The sequence below is a fragment of the Folsomia candida genome, unplaced genomic scaffold (assembly GCF_002217175.1).
Source record: "Folsomia candida strain VU population unplaced genomic scaffold, ASM221717v1 Fcan01_Sc003, whole genome shotgun sequence".
Classification (NCBI taxonomy): Eukaryota; Metazoa; Arthropoda; class Collembola; order Entomobryomorpha; family Isotomidae; genus Folsomia; species Folsomia candida.
In genome coordinates this window covers 1,969,698-1,988,641 of record NW_019091195.1, presented here as the reverse complement: position 1 = coordinate 1,988,641, position 18,944 = coordinate 1,969,698, and the positions used below count along the sequence as shown (strand labels likewise).

The 18,944-nt window shown below is 38.8% G+C and overlaps 4 protein-coding genes across 7 annotated transcripts; 2 read left to right on the top strand and 2 right to left on the bottom strand.

Annotated features, from left to right (window-relative positions):
- Positions 1 to 40: 40 nt before the first annotated feature.
- Positions 41 to 7,429, bottom strand: LOC110847684 (6-phosphofructo-2-kinase/fructose-2,6-bisphosphatase). Of its 4 annotated transcripts, none has more exons than XM_022094668.2 (10): positions 7,011 to 7,429; positions 2,863 to 2,988; positions 2,629 to 2,789; positions 1,970 to 2,104; positions 1,751 to 1,903; positions 1,582 to 1,686; positions 1,379 to 1,506; positions 1,206 to 1,296; positions 892 to 1,126; positions 41 to 811 (listed from the first exon to the last, which is right to left on the bottom strand). In XM_022094668.2, exons 1-10 carry the CDS (start codon positions 7,195 to 7,197, stop codon positions 468 to 470), a joined length of 1,665 nt encoding a protein of 554 aa, XP_021950360.1. In that variant the 5' UTR covers positions 7,198 to 7,429; the 3' UTR covers positions 41 to 467. The 4 variants fall into 4 exon arrangements, with proteins under 4 accessions (XP_021950360.1, XP_021950362.1, XP_021950361.1 ...); XM_022094670.2 differs by lacking the exon at positions 7,011 to 7,429 and adding an exon at positions 4,788 to 5,499; XM_022094669.2 differs by lacking the exon at positions 7,011 to 7,429 and adding an exon at positions 3,281 to 4,738.
- A 1,203-nt stretch (positions 7,430 to 8,632) lies between these two features.
- LOC118435143 lies at positions 8,633 to 10,338 on the top strand. The gene is made up of 2 exons (XM_035850588.1): positions 8,633 to 9,825; positions 9,894 to 10,338. The coding sequence occupies exons 1-2, from the start codon at positions 8,646 to 8,648 to the stop codon at positions 10,238 to 10,240; spliced, it is 1,527 nt and encodes a 508-aa protein (XP_035706481.1). The 5' UTR covers positions 8,633 to 8,645; the 3' UTR covers positions 10,241 to 10,338.
- A 672-nt stretch (positions 10,339 to 11,010) lies between these two features.
- On the top strand, positions 11,011 to 14,311 carry LOC110847683 (aquaporin-7). The gene is made up of 7 exons (XM_022094666.2): positions 11,011 to 11,326; positions 11,387 to 11,534; positions 11,603 to 11,740; positions 11,844 to 11,953; positions 13,262 to 13,402; positions 13,479 to 13,573; positions 13,670 to 14,311. Exons 1-7 carry the CDS (start codon positions 11,216 to 11,218, stop codon positions 14,007 to 14,009), a joined length of 1,083 nt encoding a protein of 360 aa, XP_021950358.1. The 5' UTR covers positions 11,011 to 11,215; the 3' UTR covers positions 14,010 to 14,311.
- A 247-nt stretch (positions 14,312 to 14,558) lies between these two features.
- LOC110847682 (peroxidase) lies at positions 14,559 to 18,250 on the bottom strand. The gene is made up of 9 exons (XM_022094665.2): positions 17,696 to 18,250; positions 17,332 to 17,617; positions 17,064 to 17,260; positions 16,943 to 16,975; positions 16,316 to 16,724; positions 15,883 to 16,237; positions 15,716 to 15,802; positions 15,405 to 15,652; positions 14,559 to 15,336 (listed from the first exon to the last, which is right to left on the bottom strand). Exons 1-9 carry the CDS (start codon positions 18,168 to 18,170, stop codon positions 14,976 to 14,978), a joined length of 2,451 nt encoding a protein of 816 aa, XP_021950357.1. The 5' UTR covers positions 18,171 to 18,250; the 3' UTR covers positions 14,559 to 14,975.
- Positions 18,251 to 18,944: the final 694 nt, after the last annotated feature.

Sequence of the window (18,944 nt, the reverse complement as noted above, 5' to 3'; positions counted from 1 at the left end):
TCTTGATACATTAGAATCAGTATAGAGAAAAACGCAAATGTAAAACGTCTCGCATTTAATTTTCTTTGATAAGTAAGGTTTAAAAATATGGAATGTTGCTTTTTCCACTTAATCAAAATGTAGAGTATTTTATGGATTAAAAAGGAAATGTAGGTTTTCATATGTAAATTTACTTAAGATTACCGTAGACAGAATCACACCCACAAAAACCACTGAAACCCTTCGGAGTTTATATTACTTCGTGTAAGCGTAGGACAATGATTTTTTTGTATAATGTGCGTACATGTACCCATATGAATGTAATCAAATAAGATTAAGATAGTTTAGAATAATTTTAAAATTAAGGAGATATTTTTTATAAAAGGTAAAATAGAAATCGTCTTGTCTTTTTAAATTCTCGCAACTTTGCATGGTTTTGAGAGATTCATATCATCCGCGCCTCATTGCGATATCGAATTCGTATAAAATTAGGGATTATTTGAAGTTATCTCTAATCCTGCCGTTGCCTTCAGGACAATGTCAGTAGCTGAAATTGCAGCACCGTCGCTGATAACTTTTACATCTCCGTTACCATTGGTATGAATTAGAGCACCATTACTACGATCTTCTGAGTTTTCAGGGTGATCTGGATCAGGACTGGCATTTCTGTCGAATAAGAACTTCTCATCCAGGCTGCCAGGCACATTGGGTTTGGGACGATGCGTGTCGACTGCTTCAACCGATAAGGAAATGTACTCAACTCTACAACCATACGCGACCGGAACTAGCTTAACGACCGTGTGAAGAGGGACCTCGAGGTACGGCAACTCCTCTGCAATTTGTAATTATGAGTACTTAGATTTACAAGATTGCTGCATTTCAAAGTTTTTAAACAGCCATCACAACAATTACCGGAAGCCTTGTCCAAAAAGTAGGCAAGAAGGCAGCGTAACACGGCCTGGTGACCAACAACCAACACGTTTTCTTGACGTTCCAGCTCCATGATAACTGGCTCCAAGCGAGCCACCAAGTCTTCGTACGACTCCCCACGAGGATATCTATAGCTAAATTTTGATTGGTCCCGAGCTGCAAATTCTTCTGGAAATTTAGTCTGGATCTCTTGATAAGTCATTTCCTCACAGATTCCCTAATTTTGTTTAGAGGAGCTATTGGTTAATAACTCGTAATTGTTTCAATAATAAAATAAGTCTGGATGCACAACTTACAGCATCAATCTCGTTGAGCGCCTTCCACCGCTCTTGAGGCGCATCGATGCCACTTGCAGTCTGAATTGTGCGCTTAAGCCATGAAGTCCACCTGTAATATATGAAGATGAGTATGTATCAGAGCCTTAACTTTGCTACATATTCAAATAAAACTAATGCAGAATTACACTTACACTCGGAGGTGTGGCATGTCTTGCTCAGTTATAAAGGTCGAGAGCGCCTTGGCATAGGATCGACCCCTGGCAGAGAGGTCAGAGTCACCGCCTATTCGACCAAGTTGGTTGAAATCCGTCTCACCGTGCTATAAAATTTAAATTCTAGTCAGAGCAAGCCCCTTAGGCTGGTATAGGTGCATGTATTTATATTATTTTATTACCCTGGTAAGATAAATAGTCCTCGGCGTTATGTGAATATTCATCAGATAGTACACGATTCTAGACTGAATGTGTCCCTCGTGCTTATGTACCAGTATCTTTTCACCCTGTTAAAAAAATCCAGTATTCAAGTACTTTACATTGAAGTGTTATGCAATTAAGTATGTCTACCGTATTAAAAATCTTCATGAATGAGTAGTGAGCTTCAGCCTGCTCGCACATGGACTCGTACTGATCCTCGTAATGGGAGATGCGTTGCAAAAAATCACTAAGGGCTTTTTCATTCTCCATGTCCCGGTAGTCGGGACTGTTCACTTTCACTTCCTGTATGAACATTAAGAGTAATGAGGCACAGCATACATGTTATATGTGCACAAGTAAGAGATTTACCATGATGTTCTGCTCTACGATATTCGGGTCGTCACAAACCGACTCGACAAAGAATAACTTGTACCCAGTTTTCTGAACGATCCACTCATAAATTATCTTCCTCCTGTCACGAGTTGTGTTGGTGGCATCGAAAACCTTTACAGGAGACAATAATACGAATGAGCATGTCAATTAGCAATATGCTTTTCTAAGTTTTTCTTTTTTAAATTAGATTAGATTGTCATTCAAGAATCGTCAACTATTTGCAATCAAATCAAATTATAATAGTTTGACAAGCGGTGATCTAATGATGTGAAACCATAAATAAGTTGGACCATTGGACTTGGACCGACCCGCGTTTGTATGGCTTAAATATTATGCATACAAATGTATGTACATACATATATTTGACCTTCTGTCTGCATCTAAATCACATTAATTCCAGATTCTTGCTGTATGCATGTTCTTTGCTCATGCTTTCCTATTATACCAACAAAACCATGCACGAAAGCATGAAAGTCTCGTCAGAGCTGGGCGGATGGAAAAGACAAGAGAATGATGATCATCACTGTACTTGGCAATCCTCCTGATTACCTCAACTTCAACTTCCATGCAGCTTCCGCATGCATCCTATAATGCGTAATGGTAGTTGATAAGGAACAAAAACATCCTGTTCTTACCGCGACTTCTCCGCCACTCTCGATCCAGCGAATGACATCTTCCAGAGCGTCAGATGCACACTTGTTTCGAATGGCCAAAGCCTCCTCGTTGTTCATTAGGAAAAACTCATGGCTCCGATAAGCCGTCGTAGCCTGACGACGATACTCTCCCAGATTAAACACTGTAACGTTAACAGCGATTAAATTGAAGTAATTTACCGTCAATCAGCTAAATATTACTATTTATTTATTTACCTCTCGTATTGATCCCAATCCAGTTCAGATAGCGAGACAGTTTTTTTGCGATGTAGGTCTTGCCTCTCGCTGGCAATCCGACCATCGCAATGATATGCGGAGTGTTAACATAGTTGGCCCGTTCGCCTGTAAAAAGTGATAAGGTTTCCATTATGTAAGCATAACAGGAATGACCTTCTCTCTTCTTTTACTTTATTTCTTTATGCGGTGAGTAATTTTCTGGAAACTGTCCAGAAATATATATATAGCTAAATAAAGAAGTTAGGATTTTTTAATAAAAAGTAAGCTCAGGACCTTCCATAACTGTCAGAATCCTGTGTAGACTACTTGTGCCAATAAGTAAATGCAAAATACTTTGTAGAGCAAAAAACTTAAAAAAAGTACAAAGGTATTCAATGGATAGTAGATAAATACTAACTGATGGGATTCAGCGATCTCGCACCCCCATCACGAGTGATGACAGTCTTCTGCTGAAGTCTGTTGAAGCATAACGATCGTCGTCTCAACATCCCTTAAAATCCAGTTTATCTCATTCGATAATGCAAATCGTCACTTTGTTTATTATGTGTATCTTATGTATGTCGTGATTAAAATATAATAATACTTTGATAAATGTAAATGTACGCACGCACAGCCGCCGCCGCTGCTGCTATCTTATCATGCAAAGAGTAATTATGTAATTATGTATTGGTGCTGCCTGTTGAACAGAATATTGGGCCCTCGTCTTCCTCAGAGTATGTTTGTTGCTCTGACTAAAATCCGTTCAGAGTCCTTACATTTATACGTAAACGTACGAAATATTATTGTTACGAATAAAACAAGAATGACAAGTACTAGTGAACGAGACAGTAGGAACGACGGATTGGTGGGACAAGGACAACCATTTTCGTGTTTAAGTGATGAGTACAAAGCAAACCAGGGTAAAAGTGGGGAGAGCAAAAAAAATCTCATGAATGTATTCAATTTTTTCGAGTACGTGACCAAACACTAAATCCTAAATTTGTCCATCGTGTGGTAATAAAGTTAATATTTAAACCATTTCTATTCAAATCAGCACTATGAGAAAATTAGGATGGTGTCAGTCAATCTTGATGCGGTATGAGTTTACATAGGTTAATTTGTATGGCATTGAAAATAAATTGCCTACCACTAACCCTCCTACTCCGCATTTGTCCAGAATTTATGAGTATTGTCGTAAAATTCTATTTTTTGCTTTAATAAAGTTTTACTTACATCATTTTAATGGACTTGTTTGACGAGGTTAAATGGTTACAGGCTGACATTGACTGGCAGCTTGGTAAGTATTTGCTAACTAGCATTTCTAAGTAAGAGGGAGACATGCGATCAGAATTAATTTATGAAAGGAGAGTACTATGCAATGTCTGGTGGTCACCTTCTCCAGTGTGTGTGCAATTAGTTACTTTGGATTAGTGCAGTGTGTTCTCAATGAAGCCACTAATAATTAATGACCACCACAACCACCTGTGTACCATCCCATTTGCAGTGTGCACCTGTCTTATCTTAATAACTTATGGATGATGCGGTCACGCTAAACTGGTGCATTATGTATCTAGTTATTGCGTTCAACCAGGGTTGTGGATGATTGATGAGTCAACCTCATTGCAAATTAATTTCGACACAATCCATCTTCTTCCTACACACACACGGTTGCACACCTGCACTTGAAACTTGAACCACTTTTCACTTAACTAAACATCTATGTATGATTGACGTATGTATGTACGAGTAGGAACCCAAAGTTCAACCTGTTCTCATGCTACTTTACTCAAATTTATTTTCATGAATGAACTCTATTAAGATGTGAGGTGACAAATTAATTGAAAAAATAATGTATGTACATATGTAAATAAGATAACAACGTGATACTGCAACTATGAGGAAAGAAAGATCACTGGCGGACTAACCCGGAGTTGCGGATGAAAGGGAGTACTGCCGATGTCTACCCAGCACACCCATCGATTCGTTTTTTGCTGGTTTTGCCGTGCAAAATGTGACACAAGAGACTCCGTGCTATAGACAGACACGTGGCACAGGATCTAATATCACTACTTCCACTTGTTCCTCCTTTGTTTGTCCCACTTGCTGAAATTCCTTCTTGTTGATGATTCCACGAAATGCAAATCCAACCAAGCAAAGGAATTTTTACTAATCTAGATCCTTGTTGTTTCTCTTTTTTCATAGGTTGAAGAAACCACTATGCTCATTAGGATTAGTTGTTTAACTTCCTGTAATTTGGCAAAGGGGCGAGGAAATAAATTGTCAGGATTCGACGTCGGCATGAAAGCAACAACTAGACTTGTACTTGACTCTAGACGATGGGTTCTCGAAACAAAATCACTTTTCACCGAGATCTGTCCGAACAAATCCGAATACCGGGTTTTCTGGCGAATTCTGTCTGACTTTGCTACAGCTATAACTTTGGTCTTGGCCCAATTGCAGGAGATTTCAAGGGGACTGCTTTATGCATATACTCAACTCGACGACTTTGTTTGCCAGAGCATAATGCTAAAAAATATCAGAGAATGGCAACGAGTGCAACGATAATGGTCAGACCGGACCGCGGCGTAGAACGTGCTGGTGAAGACGACGGAGTTTCCTGAAGAATTGGTACGAAGGAGTGAGATGCAGGGGAACTTATGTACGTATGAAATGCAGTGCATGATGGTTAGTGGTATTTAATAACTGGGATCGGCAGTGATTTAACAGTTGTTGGGTAACAGAATCTATGTATGTATAATATCCAGATTATGCATTATGTGGCTACCACTGAATCGTCAAAGTTATGGTTGAGAGTTGGCAGTTGATTTTAAGGAGTGTAAAATATTGTACATAACTTGATTATGGTAGCGAGTTATGCGTTCGTCAATTTTCAATACTCGTTATGGTTATGAGGGCAAGAGTACATGTGTAATTTGCTGATGAAGACTTTGCTCAAATCGAATCGGATTATGTATCACGCATGTAACAGCTTATGAAAAAGTGGCCACGAAAAAATTCCTAGAATTCGAATTGAATGAAACCTGATTCTAAACATTCAGCACATTCATCGCCAATTATGGAAATAAACTGGGAACCTGACACCTGACCACGATGCCTCTGAGAACAAGCCTCAAAATTTTCATTTTGAAAGCTGAAGTGACTTTTTGGGTGGCCGATCAATAATTTATCATCTCACAACGCATTTCTTTCTTTCTTCAAGTAGAAATACCCCATGTGCAAATGTTCTGAACATACACATTTCGGTAAACATATTTCGTAATGGACAGAAATACTTTCGACTTTTTGTTGAGACAGGCACATGACAGGAGGATAAATAAATAAATGATGATGGCGAATAAGACATTTTATTGACACAGAAGCATGGAGCTTGGACCCGGAGTAAAAGTTTGTAATTATGTATTTACATACATGTCAAGAAAATCCCTTCATAACTTAATTAATTAATTGGTCTTCCCAACATAGATGGAATATTGGTCACGTAGTCAAAATTCCGTAAGCCACAAGGATGGGAGAATGAATGGACTTTAGTCTTGTGACTACGGACGAACGTCTAAGAAGTAACGAACAATTTGCTGGTTATTTTTGGATTAACCTTAGCGATACGTACAATGATGTACAAAAAGCTGCACTCTGTCACTCTGTAACTGATTCTTCAGCAGACCACGTCAATCTCCATACATCATTGGTTACGGATAGGGGATCGTTACGCATTGATGATGGGACAAACTTATCGTAGGACGGAATGGAAATGCTACTCAAATCCTCATGTACATATTGATTAAGCAAAATAATTTCAAAGATTCTCTGGAACTGGTGGGAAAAGAGCTGTCATTCGTGCAAGACATAATGCATACGTACTCAATTTCTCAAAAGTATGAAGAAATATGTAATGTCAACTAGATATTTCCAGAAATAGTTGACATCACCTTGCGGTCAAAATACAAGACTTCAATTATACCGACGACCGCTTAAATTCGCACATGGAATGAAATGAACTAAATCTAAATACCTAAGTAAATAAAGTGTGACAAGCTATCTGCTATCAGCTCCACTTGGCCAAATCATTTATTGATATCGTAATAAATAAATGATCATATTTTCCACAAACCCAGTAAATAAAATCTCACCTGGAGTATTGCTCTTCCCACAAAGCTGGACATGTCGGGATCGATAGCAGCAAATGTGTATTGGTGGACTGCTTGAGATGTAGGCGTTCGTAGTCGTCATAATCGGAGGCGACTTTATCGGTTCGTTGTCCTCCGTCTCATTTTTAGTATTTTTTAGTATTTTAACACCACCACAATTTTCACTCATGCTTTACGTATTGGTAACAATTTATGTAACGCCACCAAAATACGGAGACAAAAAATAAGACCAAGTCAGCTTCAGCCAATGTGAAAAGTATAATGACGACTCAAAAAAAGAAGCAGAAAAGTTTATGTATCAAACTGACAGATGCAACAACAGATTTATTTTTTCGGAAAATAATTAGCAGCTTAAAACCAGATGATTTGCTGTGTAGCGTACTCTTACGGGGTCAAACTTCACAGATCACAAGTACAAAACTCGATCCACAATCAAACTACGTAAGTAAGTAGAAGAAGAGAACCAGATTTTGATAAGTCTGTCCATTCACATCGTCCAATCCAATCGTATGCAGAAGAGGATGCATTCCCCCAGCAAACAAATCCACCACTTACTTCCTTGTTACGTGTAAATCCAAGCTGCACGTTTAACTTGGCTTCAATATTGTCACAGTACGGTAACATGAGCATTTTAGATGAGGTTGCTGCATGCATAAATCAATTGACAAGTGAGTTAGCACGTAATAATAATTTTATTATTTTAGGGTTGAATGTAGGCCGTAAATATTTACGAAATTGCAACATTTGCGAAGTATATATTTGTAGTATGCACATTGTAATATCTGTATTTATGTACATACTTACTTAGTATGTGACTATATGTATTTCGGGATTAACGATCACTAAAATTACCGATAATAAAGCACGATACGAATTCACTATTATTGTCTTGTAAATGAAAATATGTTTGAATTAGTAAGTTTGATAAATTTTGGCAGAAATACCCGGGTGTTTTTTACATCCGGGTAAAACACAAGCTTCTCAATGTTTCACCATTCATAGTCGTATAAATAAAGACATATGCACATATTTTCCTACTTATGCAAGGACAGTGTATGCACATATCTTTAGAGTTCATTTGTATGGTTCGCGTAACTTGTACCATTGTAAATTAGTTGATTGATGTAAAGTTTTTTCATTATGATAGAAATTACGCAGTATTACGCAATTTTCTTACAAATTCATGTTCTTTCGCTCTGATATCACTTATTGGCTGCTGATTCGCCCTTAAGCCACTTCAGCACTGATTTATATATCATGTAAAACCTGCGTTGAGATGGTTATCAAGGTGTGGCGTCCCTCTTGTGACACGTAAATTACCACCTTGACACACTACCCATCATTCATCACTCTAAAAATGTATCGCCAAAATACATGTAACGTGAAAATCTCACTTTTATCGTGAAAAACATACCCACAAGAAAAAAATGTTCTTATTTTATGGCACTTGATGTGACATATGTGTAACACAGCAACTTTCCAAAATTAAGTAAGTTTTGGTAATTTAATTACAGTGCAATTACCAAATCGGAAGTAATGCAGAAAAAAGTTATAAAATGGGGATCGATCTTGTTTCACAATTTAGTCGTTTTCAGATTATTGTTATTGCTGCTCAAAATGCTGCTACAGAAATTGGGCATAATTTCAGCTTTATTTATTATCACCACATCGTCACAAAAAGTTCAAAACTCTTCTGGAAATTGTTTTCCACTAAATTCGAAAAGATTTACATCTTGTCCTCCTGGATATGTAGTACAGCCTTTGGCCAAGCCTCCTCTACCCAAAAACGTAATTGAGAGGAGGCTTTTTATTCGAAAACTTAGAAATCCCTTGATTAAGCAGAGTGTCTTTTGCTGTCGAATACGTGCCCGTGAGGAAGAATCCGACGATTCTGAAAAGTTATTGACTTCGACTCAAATCCAATTTCCTAACAATATAAGGAAGCCTACGCGTCAAAATCAGCAGCAACAGCAGCAGGGACAAGGGCGTCGCCGTAGAAGAAGGCGACGGCGTCGTCGCAAGCCCAAAACTAAAATTGGAGCAATAATTAACAAATTGGGTGACACCGTAGACGACTTTCTCAATACTTCAATTTCATATCGTCAATATGATGGATGGACGTGGACATTTCGTCCATTCAAAATTCTCCCTTTTAGTGGAGAGGAAGAAGTTTTTGAAAAATATAGGACGCGTCGAGGCAGAGGTCGACGTGGTCGAAATAACTTTACCTCACCGAGACCACCCCCATTGCAGAATGAAATAGATGCTGAAGATATCAAGGACCTTTCACCCATTCCTCCTCTGCCCATTCCTTCGCCAGTTCCTCGTTCACCTTCACCTACGCCAGTACCGCCACCCCAAAAAACACCCATAAAACTGGTCAAGGCAGACGAAACAATTTCTTCACCATCACCTCTTTTGCCATCATCAACTACTATTTCACGATATGTCGTTTCTTTGCGGCGAAATGGCGTCCACTTCTGTTCCGGCGTGGTTGTTGATTCCAAACATGTTTTAACAGCATCAAACTGCTTTGTTTCTCCTGTTCCTGGAAATGCGTATGAAACCGTGGTCAACGTTGATCCAGACGGTGTCACGGTGAAAGCGGAAGGGATTTTTGACGAATTTGTCGTTGAGCATATTTGTGTCCATAACACTGTCCCAAATCCAACCAAAGAGTTGAATGAAATTGCTGTCATTAATTTGGCTCGAGCTGTTGTCTTTACTGGCAACTTTTTCCCAGCCAGGCTCGTCTGGGAAGGGAAAGGTGTCGATTTTGGTCGACCAGATAATCGAGGTGAGATATTTATCATTTTTGAATTTATGGGTATTTCTGTGTAAAAGCTTATATTTTTGCATTTGTAGCCACATTCTTTTCGCACTCGGACAACATTGAGTCTGCGGTTATAAAACCAGTAGCCCCACGTGTGTGCCAGAGACGTCATCGCTTTATGCTAAGAAAGGAAGAGTCATGTCTTCAGATCGGAGGACGACATGGAACACTTTGCTCAAAATCCGATTTCCTTGGTGGTGCGTTAGAGTGTCCATCCGGTCTTATCAGTGATAAGCCACATGTTTGTGGAATCATCACGGAAACCTCTTGTCCTCCCAAAGGAACGGAGTACCGAAACAATCCAGTCAGCAAAATTTCGCCAGTTCCCAAGTGGATTTATCCAATTCTTACCAGTAATTCGTACCGAAGTTGCTTTTAACAATTTGAGTTGTTTTTAAATATTGTAACCTTGTGGTCAGTCATTTTTGCCTTTCAAGTGTGTAATAAAATAAAACTATAGTGCTGACTTGACATAAATAGACAGCCATTTTTTTATACCAGAAACTACTGATAATTTGGGTCACTTTGATCAATACAAGAATGAAATCTTTATTATCATCAATCATGCAAAATTTCAGATTTATTTACTAAATTTCAGAAATCAGTGTGAAGTGGAAGGTCTCTAACAAAAGCATACATACATAATTGTTCACTTCATATTCGTAAAGTTCGTGTGCACTTGCCTTTTCATGAATGTTTCAGGTTTCAACTCTAACCGATCTCGCTGCCTACATGGACCGATTGCGCAGCTGACAAAAGTTGACAGTATCTAAACAAATTGATGCTTCCAATAAATTGCATGATTAATAGACTTATCTACTACGTGACCTGTTCAGTTAATGTGCTATTTATGTATTTGTATACCACCTAATTTAATTAGATACATATTTAGCTGATGATTTCATCCGTGTTACGCACTGTGGTGCCAATAATATCGCGTCACATCAATACTTCTCTTAATTAATCAATATGCATATGATACTCAGAATGAGACATGAAAGGTTCCGGCCAAAAATGTTGTGATAAGCTGCTCAATGCTCATATCGATAAGATATGTGGCCCTGTGCATGGCATCCGGAGTAATCCCCGATAATCCTCCTTATCAAATTTCGGCCAAGTTGCCTTACCGTGGTTAAGTTTGGTATTCACAAAGTTGGCATTGCAAAACTCTGCCCGCAATACACCATATGCAATTCCAAGTTTTCTGCATATTTTCGTGCGTACATACTGACTCATTAAGCTTGAAAGCGTTTATGGACGTGAAATAATTTGAATCAGTCTGTCGCCTCGAGTCCAAGAGTTCGTTATCCTCTACCTCCACTGCCTTAAGCTAAGGCCTTAAGCTAAGGTCAATATGGCCATAGGAATATCCCCAATTCTTAACTGGGCGAGAAATAACGCCCGAATCGAGAAGAGCTATGTTCGTGAAATTATTGCCGAATTTTTAGCCACGTTTACACTCTGCGTAAGTAGAATTACATCAAAGGTAATAAGAAATAAATAAATTCCAAATTCGATGTTTCAGTTATTTGCGGTGGGAGGTACGATGAATATTAACGCCAGCATCAATAGTGTTGGGTCACCTATCAGATTTGTGTCTAGTCCAACTTCCTCTGTGTGGCCAGTGGCCTTTGGCTACTTTCTTGCCACCCTGCTCTTTGGAGGGGTTTCTGGTACGTGTGCACAACATCTCTTTCGTACATATTTTTTAAGGAGCCTTAAAAAATGCTGTCAAATGCAGGATCACACGTGAACCCTGCTATTTCAATCGGCATGGCGATTGCGGGCCGGTTATCTTGGGTTAAGTTGCATGCGTTCATCTTAGTACAGATTCTTGGAGGATATCTTGGCTCACTCTTCGCTTATGCAATGTTCAAATGTTAGCTTCATCATATTCACTCTTTTTATGCTTATGTTAAGTAAGATTTAGAAAGTGTGTGCAAATCTCTAATTGTTTTGTCCTTATCTTGCAATTTTTACAGCCTATTTTGATTCTCTGACCACTGGAGACTGGACAAATAATCCTGCATCTGCAGCCATCTTTAATTCGACCCCAGGATATATTAGCCTAGGGTCCGGCTTTTTCAATGAGGTGAGTGCGAGTCATTTATCACCAATATTTACTGCATGATTCAACCCCGGAAAATATTAATCAACTCCAGCAACGGATATAATAAACTCGCCGAAACAGAATTACTGACAAGATAACCTTAAGTACTGTCACATCTCGATTTCCTTTCGGATGGTCTTAATTGATGGATAATTTAGTGTAACTAAAACTTTGTCATAGAACATATGGTGCAAAATCACGTTGTCGCGAAATATTTGGCGAAAGCTGCACCAAAACGTAGAATTTATCCAATGCTTTTAATTTCGTCATTTTTTAAATGTTGCCAAAATTTAAATGTTAAACTTCTTTAAGCATTGCAAAAAAATTTCAAAAAATAATTTTTTCTCTTATTGTAATAAAATTGACAAAAATTTTCAAAAATTGAAACTCGAAATTTTTCATGCTAAAAGATATAATGACCAATGCTTGTCTATTTTTACGTATTTTTCAAAATTGTTGGCTATATTTATATGTGTAAGTTGAAAAAATTGGGAAATTTGTATCGTTAGCTTTTAACATATTTAACACAACCACTTTTCCATACCTCATTCGAGCTTTAAGCTTTTTAAAACTGGAAAACTGGAAAACTAGAAAAACGTTCATCTGGGAGGGACCCTATGGGGTCCCTCCACTATGGCATCTACAAAGGACGGCATAAATATAGGACCGTCCTATGTACGTGGTTTTGCACCGTATGTTCTATGACAAAGTCTTAGTTACACTAAATTATCCATCAATTAAGACGTTCCCAAAGGAAATCGAGATGTGACAGTACTTAAGGTTCCCTTTTGAGATGTGTACTAGAGGTGCGTTAGTAGCTAAGTAAATTTGACATTTTTAATGTTTCGACATTTTATGACCTGTGACTTCATTTACACCGTCTCCAGGTCGATAAACGTTAAAATAATGACGATTTTTGAAATCCCGGTCCCAAACTACATCTAAAATGGTCAAAACCAAAATTAAGATATTTTAGACTCTTGACCTCATCACCGTAGCGCCGTGACCTTAAAGTAATCGTACTGACGGACAGATGGACAAAACCATCACAATAACTACGCTCCACTTTGATCCACTTGTTAATAATGGCGATCATGACTAAATATAAATTTCACAATATCAAAACAAAATTTAACAATACAAATACACGCAAGTACGCATGATAACATCTTTATATGAAGTAACTGGATGATTAATAAAAGATTAATGTCCTTGGTAAAGTATTTATGAATAAGGCAGGCCAATCCAATAATCCTGGTTAATTGTATCTTATCATGTTTTTTGTCCCAGATTGTACTCACCTGCCTCTTCATGATGGCATTCCTGGCTGTAAATGATATGTGGAATTCTCGAAGTCCTCGTTATGTGCAAGGAATCCTTATCGGACTCGTCGTCATAGGGTTGGGACTCTCATTTGGCGATACGACCGGCGTGAGTGCACGTTGAAAAAATTTGCAAATTTAGCTATGTATGATTCATGTATTTAGAATATGTCAATTTTTTTAAGGTCGCTATAAACCCTGCTCGCGATATTTGTCCCAGACTTGCTGCCCTTTCGCTCGGTTGGGATTCTAACATTGTGATGAAAAGTCCAAGTCCAAGGTAATGAAGGGATCGTAGGTTTCAGAGTTTTGCCCCATTAGAAGACCTCCCTTTAAGTAAATATTGTAGCTATTAACTATTTATTTTTGTCCAAAGGGATGAGCAGTGGTGGTCAGTTGGATTCTTTGCACCCTTTATCGGTGCAATAGTCGGGTCTTTCCTTTACATTTTCGTGATTGGAGCACAATTACGCTACAATGACGGGGAGGATTCTGGGGACGTGGTAACGATTGAAGCGAGTCCCATGGGAATGGGCATGGGAATGGGTGGGGTTGAGCCACAGGAAAGGTGGAAAGCAAATGTGTTCGTCCCCAGGGTTCCTTTTGGTAAGAAGCAACAGGGGCAACCCCAAATGCCACCACAAATGTCGTATCAGCAACATCCGAATCAAATGCCTGTCATGACTCCATATTCGAGGGTTCAATTTCGGCAGTAGTTTGTAGTTCATGTAAAGCTTATCAACATGATTATATAGTGAAAAGTGAAAAAAGTTGGGTATTAAATAGTTGGTTATGTTATAAAAGCCAACTTTTTTGGTAGAAAAGTGTAATATTGTACAAATTATGAAAATATATTTGGTAAATTTATTATGAAAATATTAAGTTATTTACTTAAGTATGTAAATAAAACAACATTCTATGCAAATGACCGGCGTTATTAATCCCCTATACCAATAAAGTTTAATTGTCTTTGTAGTCTGTCAGTGTGTAAAATGTAATAAAAATGCTGGAATTGTAACCTTGTTTTCTTATCCTGATTTCTGTATACAAGGAAAATAGATTACTTATAACAAAGAGTTATGTACCACTAATATTTAGGAGAGATGTGCATGTGTATTTACCTATGTAGCTGTCAGTAGATGTGCTCATCATACTTGTGTGGGCAACTATTATGCGTTGTAAATTTTTGAGCAAAAGTGGTAATTGTGATGTAAGTTGAGCTCGTCGTCCTTGCAGGAAATTGAATAATTGACCAAGAGTTGAAATATTTTTACATTTTTTCCATTTTATTGGCTACTTTGCACAAGTAGTCGTTGAACACATTCATTTTCAGTTTACATCACTCGAGTTTTTTGTATGTATGTAGTTGTTACTCTTACTTACTTCTCATGCATCCAGAATAAAGTCTCGGCGTATATAAAAATTGTACTCTATATAATAAAAATCTTGTAAAAAAGTTATCCAGACACACAAACTGCCAGCAGAAACAATACGACACGAAAACAAATAAGTAAATTGATATATAAAAAATAAATAAATAGTTGCAATAAATTATCACATTTCAATACTTGTCACTCATAAAACGAAGCTTGGTTGGTTGATTGGTATGTATGAATAGGTAGGTAAAATATATAGGCAAATGTATTGGCGAATATATAGGTTTTTTGAAGAGAACAACCCGATTAAGCCCGATTGTAGAGGAAAATATCGATGTTAAAGCTGTTTCTGGCTGGATCGTTGCAATACATCATGGGATTTTCATCTCCTGGCATCTTAAAGACGTTTCTGGTGGTCATTTCTACGACACTGTTTTGGCAAATAATATCCCCAAAAGTTCGCTTCCTAATTTCACGCAACTGCTCAATAGTGAATGGAGCTGGTTGATTGGAGTGGGTGTAGAAGAATCGATCTCCAAACTTGGTTCGGGCGAATTGCAAAGCCTTCAAGCAGTTGAAGGTGTGACCAGTAACAGCCATGGGGACAGGGACCTCGGCTAAACCTCCGGTGAAGAGGTCAATGTCGATGGGTGTTTCGTATAGGGAGCTAAGAAATTATACGATATTATTCAAATGTCCTAATTAGAGTTGTAATCAGATATAAAAAGTACTCACCCCAAAACTTGCCACACGTTTTCTGGAATATTTGAAGGTCTGTTGTTCCAAGAGTTGCTCATTCCGGCAAGGCCGCAAATACTTCTGTACACGTTGTAGCCGGGAAGACCGTGTTCTCTGGCACGTTGGAGGTTACGAGCAATCAAATCTCCGCCAAACTTACGGCTGGGTTCCTTCAGAAGGAAGTTTGTGACATCCTCGGTAATGAAGGGATCGTAGGTTTGAGAATTTTGCGCCATAAGACCACCCTTTAAATGAATATATTAAGTACAAATCTGGTCCTGCAATGGATACTAATTTGTACTCCTTACCAAAATGAGATCGTATCCTTCACCTCCGTTATAAGTGATTTGCTCATGGTTGAAAAAGTTGTCTCTAATTCGGTATCGGTTTACGTCCTGAAGTGATGATCAGAAACAGTGATATTAGACCATCTAGTAAATTTTGTAAGTGTGTATAGGACAAAATGAATTCCTACCTGGAAACCTTTCATCATTCGGATAAGTCCATTGATTAAAGTGTGTCCAAATCGGTAGGCAGCATCAGCAAAAGAGTGGAAGATGGTGGGATTGAGATTTGGATTGTATTGGGTGAAAGGATTGACTTCGTCATACTTGATTCCATATTTCTTCATCGTATTGTCTCCCAAAATGATTGGGAGGTATTCGCTGTAAACTGCATTCTGCCATTCGGCAATCAACAATCGTCTGGCTTCTTGGAAAATGGTTTCGTCATCCCAATATGGTCGTTTCGCCGAGATGGCGTCGGCAAGACGGTTGTGTTCTCGGAATAAAAGCGTGTGCATGACTGTAAGGCCAGGCATCTCGTTCACTCTTTATGGGTAAAAAATAGTAATTAGTGTTTATGCATGTAAAAATTTCACTCTTTATTAATTAGAAATTATTGTGTACCTCTCTTCACCACCGTAGAAGGAACCCATGAAATCGAAATGTTCACCAGTCTCTGCTTGAATTTGGGCAACAGTAGGCAGGAATCCGGGATGTTGAGTATTAGTCTTGAGTCGTCCCCCTTGAAACGCTCGCAATAATCGGGTTCGATTTTCCTCAGAAGCGTAAACGTGGCTAGCGTCGACAAATGCGGTGACTATGTTCATCTGTTCTCGAGTTCCTTGGGCGTTGGGGAAACAGAATGGTGTTGATCTAGTGAAATCCATGCAGTTTTGTGGGCTATCGAGTTTGGAGTAGAAATAATCGTCCGTTGGGATCTTTATGTTGAAACAATCAACATTGTTCTGATCACGGGAGCAACAACGTCTGTCAGACTCTGGCGTTAGGGTCATGTCATGATCAATAAATTGGCCTTTTTGGTTTTTGGGCCCCCCGGGGGAGTAAAAAATAAGTTAAACAATTAGAATTAACATACAACTATTATTTCTTCCAGTTAATGATCTATTCATGTTCATAATGACACAAAACTGACTAGTGCGGCCAAAACCTTAATAACTGATCGTAATTGATAACTAGAGTTGTGTCAGAATGGACATACTATGTAATAAAGAACAGAAAATGAGATCATACCGAATTGCGGCACCATGTTTGTCATGCGGTTATCTAAAAGTGGGGTGTTGATAAATTGATTATAATCAACCATTTTCATTCGTATTTGGTGTAGCTTGCTTTAAATTAAAATCTCACTCACCAGGGTGGACGTAGTCGGGATGGACGGAGAGAGAGACGATTCGTGCGTTTGGGAGTCGAGCTCCAGCCATGTGAAATCCTGCCCCACGGGGTTCGTTCCATCCGTCTTCGTAAACTGAGGGTGCGAGACGGTCGAATTGTGTGTAGGAAGCGCCCCAAAATGGGTGCTCCAAATTGTTACAAGTTCCATCAAAAGACCTGAAAGGAGTACAATTTCCATAAGTACAAAAGTATTTCACAATCTGCAATTGTATTATAATGGTAATAACCTGTATCTGCTATTCCTGTCGCAATAAAGTGGTCTCTGTTCTCGAGTACAGTAGTCGGGAAGTCGGGCTCGGAGGTATGAAAGTGCTTGTGTTTTTGGCACTTGGTATTGTTTGGTGAGAATTTCGTACGCCTTGAGATGAACGTTGGAAACTTTGCCTACTTTTTGGGATTTGGTGGTGAATTTGCAATAATTGTGTCCACCCATTCCATGACCGTGACCTCCGTGATGCGCAGAAAAGCCATGGGATCCAACGGCATGTGCATGTGGTGGGGTGTGGACATGGGCTGTTTAAGTACAATAGATATTTTGATTGCTTGAATTAATAGTATGCATGGATGGGAAAAGATTTCACCAGAACTTACGCATATGAGCACTGTTATTAACGGAAACTGGAATTTCGGCATTTTCCACAAAAAGAGTGGCTTCTTCAATCACTCTTTCGAACAAGGAGTTGATACCTGGTCCAGAAGATTGTTGTTGCGGTTGTGGTTGCTGCTGTTGCTGCAATTGCGGTTGCGATTGTTGCTGAACATTCATACGGATTGGGGTAAATCCCATCCCGCTGAACCCATTACTCGTCATGAATCTGCTATTCGTAAATCCATTACTCGAAAATCCATTATTCGTCGTGAATCCGCCGTTCATGAATCCCAATGAGTTTGAGGGGACGAAGGATGACTGAGAAATGGAGGGGGAAGATATCAACGGATCCGGAGCGTAGTAAGACTGACCCACAGACGTGTAAGCTGGGAAAAAGCTGTATTGTGGGTTCGGGTTTGGGGTGGTCAACACGACCGCAGATCCCACTATCAGGACGAATCCGACTAATCTTCTCATTGTAATGATATAATTTGCTTTAAAAAACACTCACTTTCTTAAACACTTTTCAGAGATGTGTCCACTTTGGACTTCAAAACAGTTCTGGACATCCGGTTAGCATTGAACTCGTATTTATATCCACGTCCGGAAATGGAGTGATGTTAAATCATTGGTGGATAGATGTTGCATATTGTTATAGTACAACGTGGTAATAATAAATGTAGTACTGGCCAAGTTCAAGGGAGCATCCCATGATGTTACCTTACCTTACCATAGTTGGCGTCTTGCTTGCGGTGGGATAAGCCAGCAATATGCATAACTGATGTACATACATCCATACCTGCAGCCATGCTAACCACACACGAGATGAGAGTGAGATGAAAGGGAAATTGATTTCAAGAATCAAGTTGAAGATCAAAGTCATAATCTGCACAGCGGCGTGATGATGGCTTTATGTGTAGTCGCAGCATGTTGATAACGAGGTCTTTATCCACCTCCACCAATATTAACACGTAACGTCACGTCACGTAATCAGGACGGAATAAGAAACAATAAATTCCTCTTCATTGCATTTTTCCTAGGAGAACAAATAAATACTGGAATAATCTGGATTTAAGTTGTTATTACTAGTAATTTACGGTATTTAAGTCTCAAAATTCGCATAAGGTACTCATACAGTACCGCATAGTTTACGACCCAAGCACATCACCATTTTTTGGAATTGAACCGTGTTAATTATGTGCACTTGTAAAAGCATCCTTGTCTCAGATGCATACATGTATTAATTCATTC

Bases quoted from the DNA above. Each gene is read 5' to 3' on its own strand.
- LOC110847682 (XM_022094665.2), bottom strand. From the start codon at position 18,170: ATGAGAAGATTAGTCGGATTCGTCCTGATAGTGGGATCTGCGGTCGTG. The intron at 15,803-15,882 runs GTAGGAATTCAT...TCATCACTTCAG, and splicing joins GAATGATGAAAGGTTTCCAG to GACGTAAACCGATACCGAAT. The intron at 15,337-15,404 runs GTGAGTACTTTT...ATAATTTCTTAG, and splicing joins AACGTGTGGCAAGTTTTGGG to CTCCCTATACGAAACACCCA.
- LOC118435143 (XM_035850588.1), top strand. From the start codon at position 8,646: ATGCTGCTACAGAAATTGGGCATAATTTCAGCTTTATTTATTATCACC. The intron at 9,826-9,893 runs GTGAGATATTTA...TTGCATTTGTAG, and splicing joins TGGTCGACCAGATAATCGAG to CCACATTCTTTTCGCACTCG.
- LOC110847684 (XM_022094668.2), bottom strand. From the start codon at position 7,197: ATGAGTGAAAATTGTGGTGGTGTTAAAATACTAAAAAATACTAAAAAT. The intron at 2,989-7,010 runs GTGAGATTTTAT...CACTTTTTACAG, and splicing joins TGGGAAGAGCAATACTCCAG to GCGAACGGGCCAACTATGTT. The intron at 1,297-1,378 runs GTAAGTGTAATT...CATATATTACAG, and splicing joins GACATGCCACACCTCCGAGT to GTGGACTTCATGGCTTAAGC.
- LOC110847683 (XM_022094666.2), top strand. From the start codon at position 11,216: ATGGCCATAGGAATATCCCCAATTCTTAACTGGGCGAGAAATAACGCC. The intron at 11,327-11,386 runs GTAAGTAGAATT...TCGATGTTTCAG, and splicing joins TAGCCACGTTTACACTCTGC to TTATTTGCGGTGGGAGGTAC. The intron at 11,741-11,843 runs GTTAGCTTCATC...CAATTTTTACAG, and splicing joins CGCTTATGCAATGTTCAAAT to CCTATTTTGATTCTCTGACC.